This window comes from Gekko japonicus, unplaced genomic scaffold, assembly GCF_001447785.1.
Source record: "Gekko japonicus isolate JY-2015 unplaced genomic scaffold, Gekko_japonicus_V1.1 scaffold179, whole genome shotgun sequence".
In the NCBI taxonomy this organism is placed as follows: domain Eukaryota; kingdom Metazoa; phylum Chordata; class Lepidosauria; order Squamata; family Gekkonidae; genus Gekko; species Gekko japonicus.
Window position 1 is genome coordinate 534336 of NW_015160213.1, and position 10487 is coordinate 544822.

At 44.0% G+C, this 10487-nt stretch overlaps 1 protein-coding gene across 1 annotated transcript in view; it reads right to left on the reverse strand.

Annotated features, from left to right (window-relative positions):
- Positions 1 to 2092: 2092 nt before the first annotated feature.
- The window catches only part of LOC107109472 (protein LAP2-like), an 11589-nt gene continuing 3194 nt past the window's right edge, over positions 2093 to 10487 (reverse strand). Inside the window, exons 2-4 of the mRNA XM_015410110.1 lie at positions 8120 to 8317; positions 5018 to 5135; positions 2093 to 2244 (exon numbers count right to left, since the gene is read on the reverse strand). Coding sequence (XP_015265596.1) covers positions 2093 to 2244; positions 5018 to 5135; positions 8120 to 8317 — 468 coding nt within the window. The remainder of the gene's footprint in view (positions 2245 to 5017; positions 5136 to 8119; positions 8318 to 10487) is intronic.

The following is a 10487-nucleotide window of genomic DNA, read 5'->3' on the forward strand; positions in this document are numbered from 1 at the left end:
TTGTAGCTTGCAAAAGGACAGTGGACATGGGTAATGCCAGAGTGGAAGATGTATCAAGCTGGACGATGTCAAAAACCGCATCCGTCACTTGAGGGTGTTGCTGAACGACAGAGAGGCCTAGGGAATGGGCCATTCTTTTTACAAGATCTGTGTATGACATGAGACTGTCAGATGGGGAGATGGGCAAATCATCAGCGACAGCCTGATTAGGAGACTTATGATCAGGGGAGGTGTGAGCCTCAGATGCTTCGGTATCGGAATTGTATTCCATTGAATCAGAGGACTCCGGGTGTGGCATTTGGACAGGAGTGTCCTGTTGACCAGTTAAAGATCTTGGTGGAACGACAGGGGTGGAAACGACTGGGGTTTGAACGACCTGAGGGTTGGGAGGACGACTGTGATCCAAGTTATGCTGGGCAGGATCGTCTGCAGGAGGACGAGAGAGAGATGCTGAAGGTCTCGACCCGTAGGGCAATCTTGATCTATGAGCAGAGTGGGATGAATATCGATCCCAGTCGGAATAGTTCGCCAGAATCAGCCATGGCAAGGATGGTGGATAAGCCCCATACAGATACCTCATCTGTCATTGATCCCAAGACAGAGGTGGTGCCGGGGGTAAGAAGACTTGTGGGGATCGACTTCTGGACTGTGGACATCTTGGAGACAAAGCGGCGGCATGTCTTTGAGAGGAGCCCGTATAATCTCGGTTGTCGATATCGACAGATTGACTGTGCAGACGTGGAGGGTGACGCGTGTCACATGAAGCATATCAGTGCCGAAGTGGATCGATGTCGGGAGCTTCCAATATCGTCAACGACGGCATCGGAAACGGAGAAGGCTCTGCATCCATTTGATGACTTAGGAGCTCTACCATTTCGATGTTGGAGTAAGGACGCTCCATTTGGTGGACAGGGGAGTCCAAGACATGGATGGTCGGTATCGGAGGGACTTGGGCCTCTGGTATCGATACAGTCGTTGGAGCGGGAGGCACTTTAGGGGCATCACCCAGTGCAGCCACCGCTACTTTCCCCTTCTTTGCCGCCTTAAGGGGTTTGGAAGAGCCCTTCTTTGCGGACTTTTGCTCCTTACTTGGCCTGGATTTCTTTTTCACCGGCGTGGAAGCGGAGGATTGCGCCTTCGATGCTGGAGGCTTCGGAGTCGGTTGGCCGATATCGAGGCAGGGACTCAATGCCAGAGCCGTTGAGGTCGATGGTTTCTCGGCGTCCATCGCTGAGGAAGGATGTAGAGCCGATTCTAGCAGAGCCACTTTAAGGCGTGCAGCTCGGTTTTTTCAGGTCTGGTTTGAAAAGCGAGCACAGTGGTGACAAAATTCGGGTTGATGAGACTCTCCGAGACAAAGTATGCAAAGGGTATGACGGTCAGGAGGAGCAAGTTTACTACCGCAACCCTTGCATCTATTAAAAAAGCCCCACTTCTTCTCCATAAAAACCAAAATGAAGAAGAAAGGAGGGGTGGGGGGGTAGCCCAAAGGCCCGACTGAAGTAAAGCGGCAACCTCCCCCTCAGCAGAAAATAAAAGGGTTTTTTAAAAGTTTTTTGAAAGAACAACGAAGAAAAGGAATAAACTGAGGAAAAAATCCAAAGAGCCGTGAGGCAAAAAGCCAAAACACGCGAACCGATCAGACCGACGAAGAAAAAGGTCTTTCCAACGCGGCGGTAAGAAAGGAACTGGTGGGATGTCCACGCCCTCCCCTCTGGGCATGCGCGGTGGGGTTCCTGCGCATGCCCGAGGTCTGGGCACGAAAATCCGTTAAAAGAGCTTGCTACAATGCCGATCGATCCAGCGCGTGCACACTAGATCCCATGGGTGTGAAGCACAGAGACCACGTCAAAGATCTAGTTAATCAAAGTTCCAAAGTACTCAGCAAGTGTACAGGGACATGTGTGTTAAAACTACATTTTCAGAGGTACTTGTACCAATTAAACAATGGGTTTCTCATCCTACTAAAGCAATAATGACCCAGCTATTAAATTGGAATATAAGCAAACTCTTGCACGGTTAGCCAAGAAACCAAATGTGTAATTTCCCCTTATTTACTCCCTGTGCCCACCTCATTTTCCAGCTGAATATTTCATAAGCCTAGCTGGCATATCTTAGCACATTCCTCAAAACTCATAAACCTTAAAATAGCAGCATTACTATGAACATTGCCAGCACCACCACCTCTTCCTGTCCCTTTCCCAGGTGGACAGTTACCCACATTCACACTATTCATTTCTAAAGCTGACCAACAAACAATATGCTGCCAAGAAGAAATATAAAATAATTAGTTGTAACATAAAAAAAAGTTTTAAGGTTTGGGCTCTGATGGATACAAATGAACTGAAACAAGTCACTAACAGTGCAATATGATGCACAGTTACTCCAGTTATGTAATAACTCTGTAAAGGCCTGCATTGTTAGACATGCAAACATCCAAGAAACTCCCCCCCCATTTAATTAGAACAACTTTCATTTCAAATCACATAGTTCTTTTAAAGAGTAGTTAAGTAAAATAAGTTGAATCAATTACAGAAAACTTACCACAAACACACTTGTTTTGTTGTTTGTGGCCCAATGGACCTCCAGAGGATGACTGTAGATTTATTGGGGGGGTGTAAAATACCTTATCGGTATTTTCAAGATACTGTTTCAGCTGAATATAGATTTGGGTTATTGTTCAGGTGCCTGAAATGCCCAAGCTCGGAAAATCCCGAAAACATTCAGGATTTTTGGGACTGCTGGATACTCAAACTTAAAGGGCATTTAAAGGGAGTGTGCTCCCTTTAAATGCCTTCTCCAAGCCACATGACTCTGCAACCAATAAACTCCATAGGAGTTTAAAGGGCTTGCACTCCCACTAAATGCCTTCAGAATTCACTTGTTGTGGAATCAGGCAGCTTGGAGAAGGCATTTAAAGGGACTTAAATCAATGGAGGATGAGGGCACCTTATTTGGGGGCCCACAGAATTGGACCCCCTGGTCCAATCTTTTTGAAACTTGGGGAGGGGTTGAGAAGAGGCAACAGCAGCTATGCAGCAAATTTGGTGCCTCTACCTCAAAAAACAACCCTCCCAGAACCCCAGATACCCACGGATCAATTCTCCATTATACTATACGGAGTCCATTGAGTATAATGGTTTGCCAAATATTTCCCAAATCCAAATACCATACCAGTATTGGGATTTGTGAATATTGGAACATTCTGATACTTTTCGTGTTCAATATACCCGAACCCAAAACATACTGGAGGAGTTGCACATCACTAAACTTTGTGCATCAATATACCCTTATACTCAAGGTTCAGTTGGGACTGGAGCGTGGAGGAGTGGCATTCCGGTAGTGAGGAGCTGAGGGGGCGGGCACATGACCAAGCCCTGCCCCCTGCAATTGCCGGATATGAGAAGGGAGATCGGGAGGAACAAATGATGGGCGCTCCGCAGGTAAAGACCTGACTCCTGAGGCGAAGGGGCCCACACACACACCCCTCATCATCGCCGGCCCATGCCTGGGCTGCTGGAAGGCCGTCCGCCTCCCCCCTCGCCATCGCCGGCCCGCACCTCAACACACAGATGACTGGAAGGCTGCCCACCTCCCCCCCTCGCCATCACCAGCCCATGCCTGGGTTGCTGGAAGGCCACCCGCCTCCCCCCTCGCCATCACCTGCCCATGCCTCCACACACGGGCTGCTGGAAGGCCACCCACCTCCCCTCCTCGCCATCGCCGACCCACACCTGGGTTGCTGGAAGGCCACCCACCTCCCCACTCGCCATTGCCAGCCCACACCTCCATGCACGGGCCACTGGAAGGCCATCCGCCTCCCCTCCTCGCCATTGCCGACCCACGCCTGGGCTACTGGAAGGCCGCCTGCCTCCCCCCCCTCGCCATTGCCAGCCCACGCCAATGCCTACCCACCCACCCCGCGCTTTCTTTCCGTCCTTCTTTTCTTCTCTCTCTTTCTTTCCCTCTTTCTTTCTTTATTTCCCTTTTTCTTTTCCTCCTTTTCTTCTCTCTTTCCCGCCTTTCCTTCTCTCCTTTTCCTCCTTTTCTTCTCTCTTTCATTCCCTCCTTTCCTTCTCTCCTTTTCCTTTTTCCCTCTTTCTTCTCTTCTCTTTTTTCCTCCTTTCCCGGTTTCCCTCCTTCTTTCCTTCTCTCTCTTTCTTTCCCTCCTTCTTTCCTTCTCTTTCTTTCCCTCTTTCCTTCCAGTGACACCTTTAAGACCAAGAAAAAAAGGAGAAACGACGGCTGAGGGGTGACATGATTGAGGTTTATAAGATTATGCATGGGATAGAGCAGGTTGAGAAAGAAGTCCTGTTCTCCCTTTCTCACACTACAAGAACTCGTGGGCACTCAATGAAATTGCTGAGCAGTCGGGTTAGAACAGATAAAAGGAAGTACTTCTTTACCCAAGGAGTGATTACCACATGGAATTCACTGCCACAGGAAGAGGCAGTGGCTACAAGCATGGATGGCTTCAAGAGGGAATTAGATAAGCATATGGAGCAGAGGTCCATCAGTGGCTACAAGGTATAGATAGGAACTCTCAGGCTGGGGCAAGTGATGCACTGTATTCTTGGTGCTTGGGGGGGGGGCAATGTTGGGAGGGCTTCTAGTGTCCTGGCCCTGCTGGTAGACCTCCTGATGGCACCTGGTATTTTTGGCCACTGTGTGACAGAGTGTTGGACTAGATGGGTCATTGGCCTGATCCAACATTGACTTCTCTTTATGTTCTTATGTAAGATTTATTCAGGTACAAGCTCTCCCTCCTCTGTGAGGACAGATCTGCACGTCCCCCCCCTAATAGCTAGCAATCCAAAACAGTCCAGTGGAGCCTGAGCAGTGGGTTTTGCCTTCTGACACACTTCAGGTGATGTCAGGGTATGTGACATATGCAAATAAGTTATGGTAATGAGTTATGTTAATGAGCTCCTGCACCTCTTTTTCTACGAAATGACCCCTGCTTGTACTTATACCCTTGTACTTTGGTACTTGTGACTGTATTAAACAAATTACTCACCATTCTTGCTGACATCCAGTTCCCTGAGGTTTATGAGATTTGCTATGGATGCAGGCAATGTTGTTAGATCATTGTCCGGCAAGCTCAACTTGTGCAGAGACTGACAGTTAAAAAGTTGCTATCGAAATAAAGACAAAAAATTATTGTTGTTACTATGAATTGTCACAGTGAGATATCTGATTGTGTTCTGCAATTTTATTATTCCATGTTTGAATTTGATAGTCCCCTATCGGGACAGAACAATGATAACATTCTTGTAGACTATTTTTTTAAACTCTGTCACATTACACATAGTGCGCTCAGAGGCTCTTACAAGTGTATAGCCAGAGCCAAACCTTGCAAAAAAGTTCTGATTTTTATTTAAATGAGGATAAGATAAACATCACAAGATTTGCAAACAAAAATGAGATATAAAAGCTTCAGGATAGCTTATTCAAAGTGAGAAACCATTTTTCCAGTAATAACATTAAAAATATACAGCACTGCTAACACAAAAGAAACCACAGTTAGTTCAGTTACTTTTTTATTTTGCACTAAAGCAAAAACTATTGCATGGCAAGGAAACCAAATTATTTTTAAAATTTCATTAGAAAAAGCTCAAATGCTAGGCTCAGAGTGCTAGAGAAATATTTTTTAAATGCTGCTTTCGCATAAATGGCCAGAATGTGCATATCTTAATTATTTTGGCTTTTCCCCACAAGAAGTGATGCAGGGGCAAGAGGAGATACACAAGCAAAAAGCTATAGGGATGTTTGGTGAAGGGAACATGCCTGGAAGCCGTGAGGGGGAAAAAATGTGATCATACTGAGCACAAATGCTCTGCACAATGCAGTCTTATGAATATGGCCTATCTGTGCCAGATAGCAAAGTCAGTACAAAATTGTATGCACATATAATCTTATTAACTCATTAAGCATAGACCATAAACTTGTTATGTACTATATTACAAAGGATTCTGAATTTCAAAGAGCATAATCTTTTAACCAATTTTCAACCAAAATTCAGAATGCATTAAGTATCAGATCATATATTTTTACTCACATACACACTTTAAAAGTGGGTCTATATGCAGTTTCTGTAATTTCACTGGAAATCTGACATCTAAGTGATAACTCTGGACTTTTCAACCAGTTATTGTAGAATTTTAATTATTACAAACTTTCTGACAATTACAACAGAAATTAAACCAAAAAGGGTTGAGAGCACAAAGAAAAAATAGTATGATACAATATATAAATGAACAGATCCAATTATGTGCACAAAACACAACACCAGTAAAACACAACACCAGTAATTTAATATATCAACAAATCCAAAACAGGAAACAATGGCGCACATACAATAAAGTAACGCACACTGCCAAATACTATGAAATAGAATGCCCAAAGTATTTCATCACAAAGCCTTCAATAGTGGCTTATGACTATTGGTGGGCACGAATCAGAAAAAATGGAGGTTCAGGGTTTTCACAAACCATGAACCTCCACGAACTTCTCCATTGCACAAACTGGTTCGTGCTTCGGGAAGTTCACTGGCTTCAGGCCCACCCAGAAGTGAGCTCTAAAGGCATTTAAATGCCTTTGGAGCTCACTTCTGGTTGGGGGCATGGCTGCGGCACAACTTGAAAGTGGGCTCCAAAGGCATTTAAATGCCTTCAGAGCTCACTCGAGCTGCAGCTCCACCCAGAAATGTGCCTCAAAAGCATTTTTAAATATTTTCTGAGCCCACCTCCAGGTCAGGCCGGATTGACTAAGCTCTGAGAATAAACTCTTTGGAGCTCACTTTTGGAGCTCAGGCAAGTTGGGCAGCCTGACTCCACTGAACTCTCAGAGTGAGCTCTAAAGGCATTTACAAGTATTTGGAGCCCACTTCCAGGTGGGGCCTGCCCATATAAGGGCAAGTAAGTCCTATAAAATTCTTCAGAGCTCACTCTGGGAGCTCAGTCGAGCTGGCAAGACCTGGAAGTGTGCTCCAAAGGCATTTAAATGCCTTTGGAGCTCACTTCCTGTTGGCCGGACCAACCTGGAAGTAAGTTCTTCCCTGTTGCCTGGGGAATTGATTGATCAGCACCAGGCTGTCTGGCCCAATGAAGTGCCATGACTTGTTGAAACAAAACATAGAGAGTCGTGGATAGCTTTATCAACAAAGCAATTGCTCAAAGTGGCTGTTTACGATGCACGAAGTGGCATAAGTTTTGACAACTTTCACTTTGTGCGCCGCTTTGTGCCCGTCCCCTACTTATATGACCATAATTAGCATAATCCTATCTAACTCATACCGTAAAAGACATAAAACACATCACAAGAACCAGCAAGATAACCAAATTAATTTCTTGGAGTAAATTAAATACCCCTTATATGAGTACAGTCTTTAAATATTTCCACATCTGGGTATCTCTGGTCCAAACAACAACATCAATATACATGTGTGTCTTCCTATGCTAATAACAGCTGCCGAAAATCTTATGATATTAGTAATACCGCAGTGTCTCATTTAAGTTCAGAGTCCTAAAAGTATGTGTCAGTGCGTGCATTTCAAGTATAAACATTTACTGTAATATGGTAGTATAGCTGCTGTGGCACCCTATCCTTAGCATTTGTGTGGTACCACAATAGTATTGGACCAATAATTAAAAGACTGGGAATAGCCACAGGTTCTTCCTTCCTATTAGGAGTCTTTCACCACTATCTGCTGTCATTTTTAACTAAGCACTGTAGCTGCATCAACACTTACAATGGTTTATTCTTACCAGGTTACTGCTTAAAAACTCTGGCTGCAAATTCTGGTTAAGAAAGGTAACCTAGCTAGCATTAGGCATGGTTTACATGGATGCTAATGGAATGTTTGAACAAAAATTAAAGTGGACAAGGGAAAGGGAAAGACCATGCAACCCTGCAGCCAGCTCCTTTAACCATGCATCTACATAGTATCTAAAGAGTTTGACTTTGTATCATCAGCATTCTTGCTCTGAGCTCAAAAGAGGAGAAAGCACCTAGAAAACACCTGTGTGTCCATAATCCTGCAAATTTGCACAACAATTGCCTGTTCATTCTCTGTCTTTCTCTCTCATATACTCAAATTAAATATTAGAACACAACATACCTTTGGAAGCTCTTCAATTTGATTTGCATCTAAATAGAGTTCTTCCAATGTCTTTTCGAAAGTAAAAATCTCCTTAGGCACCTGCTCCAGGCTGCAGTGAGAATAATCAAGTGCAGTGACAGTTTCTTCTTCTCCACGCAAACAGCGGCAGGGCACCAACCGCACAAACAAGTTCCGCTTTGTTGTTAAATTCAGGCACTACAAAGAACAACAAAGAACAAAAAGAACCATGCTTAAGAAGCTGATAAAATAAAATACGGCTATATTTTGTGCAAGTATGAAAAGCTTATCTAAAGTTAACAGTGAAAGTAAGTTTTCACAAAATTTACCAGAATTTTTTGGGTCACATTCATACGTTTTCTGAGATTTAACAAAATCTCTGAGTAGAAACACCACCCACTTAAAGTTGTTCTACAGTTTTTAATGGAGACAAATGTGAGGCAGCCAGATAATTTGCTCAACTTTCAAACTGTCAAGGAGTTAAGACAAAGAACACATCTAATAATAAACCAGTTGGCCCTGTGTGGGAGAATAAGGGGGCTTTAGCTACTTGAGGAATATCCCGGGTATGAAGAAAAATATGATTGAATAAGTTAGCTAAAAGGAGAAACCCTTAAAAATGGTCTTAGTTGGGCTAAAAATTGCTTCAAAAGAATTGTCAGAGCATCTAAGGGTCAGAAAAACAAAAAAGAAGGGTGAAGGAATCAGTCTGCTCAAGCCCCTGAGAGCACAGAGAATCCCCGGGAGAGGGAGTTTCTGCAGGAGGGAGTTTCTGCATTGGTACTTCCCCTACAATTCCTTGCAGGCCTCAAGCTTGTAAATACAAAACAAGTAAGATGATTATCTAATGAACAGGTAAATATGGTTAAGAAACAAAAATAAAGTAACTGATCTTCTTGACACAAGTTTGAGACCTTTTGCTCTTAATTTAATTCTTGTATATACAGGGCTACATCCAGTAAGCTTTCCCATTCAATCTCACCCAATCCCCTTCCTTGTTACCACTCCCAATCCTGTCTATTCAGGTCCCGTGGTCCCCAACATAACTTTTTGGTGGTCATGCTCCTTTCTTCACTAAAAGCTGACTGGATCCACCCCTTCTGTAAACATGGAAAATAATACTATCTAGGCTGGTGGATTTTAAAGGCCATTGATAGCTAAAGAGCTGCTGTACTGAAAAGCTTGGTGAAGCCCAGACAGGGGGCTTTTCAAATTAGGCAGTCACAAAGCATGTGGCAGTAAATAGACAAGATTCTAAATTTAACAACAGTTGGTCAGAGTTCCTGGAACCATCTGAAACTTGAATGCCTGTATTCATGCACTAAGCCTCACTTCATCTTCCTCCTTTTCCCTTCCCTGTCCACCTATTATGTGCAATATGTTTTGAAGGTTTAATGGATAGCAACAAAAAAACCCCCAAGTTAGGATGGGTATAACAGATGGGTTACCTTTTTGTTTAAGAAAAGCTTGTTAAAATAGAAATGACAAAACGAACAACATTGTTTCCGACCATTGGTTACTCACCGTGAAGGGTCCTTCTCCTCTGAGGCTTGGAGGACATCTTGTGGGTGATTCCCATCCATCACTTAGGGAGGCAGGACTAATTTCAATTACTTCGTGTTTCCTGTACTGGGAGTCACCCTAGGCTCAGTTCTGGTGCTCCAAAAGCAGTACACTAACTTAACCACTGTAAAAAAGAGAACTTGAACATCAACAACAAGAGTATAGCCAAATCACAAACATTGGAACAGGAAGAAAAAGGTGAGACCTCTCTCTCATGTAATCTTATTATTATTTTTAAATAGAGTGTGAAAGAACAGCATAGTAGAGGAAATGACAACCCGGGAGGGCCAAGATGTCCTCCAAGACTCAGTGGAGAAGGACCCTTCACGGTGAGTAACCAATGGTCGTTCTCCCTCTGAGGTGGAGGCCATCTTGTGGGACCTCCCAGAGTAGTGTCCCTAATTTTTGGAAGGGTGGTCGTCATCAAGAGTCAGAACAGACTGCAGCACTCTCCGTCCGAATGCTGCATCAGCAGAGTCATATATATCTTGTAATGCCTGATGAATGTGGATAACAAAGAACACGTAGCAGTTCTACAGACTTCCTCCACCGATGCCCTGTTGGCAAAGGCCATATTCGTTGCAGCATTGCGAAGAGAGTGGGCCGTGATACCTGCAGGAACTTGTTTCATACTCCTATAGGCTACAGTAATGCAGGACCTCATTGTGTTGCTTATGGCAGAGTTAGACATCTTTCTCCCTGTGTGAAGAGGAAAAATGTTAACAAACATATCTTCTGTCTGTCTGAAACAGGCCATTCTGAGAATATAGCATTTGAGCACTCTCCTCACATCCAGTGTATGCCA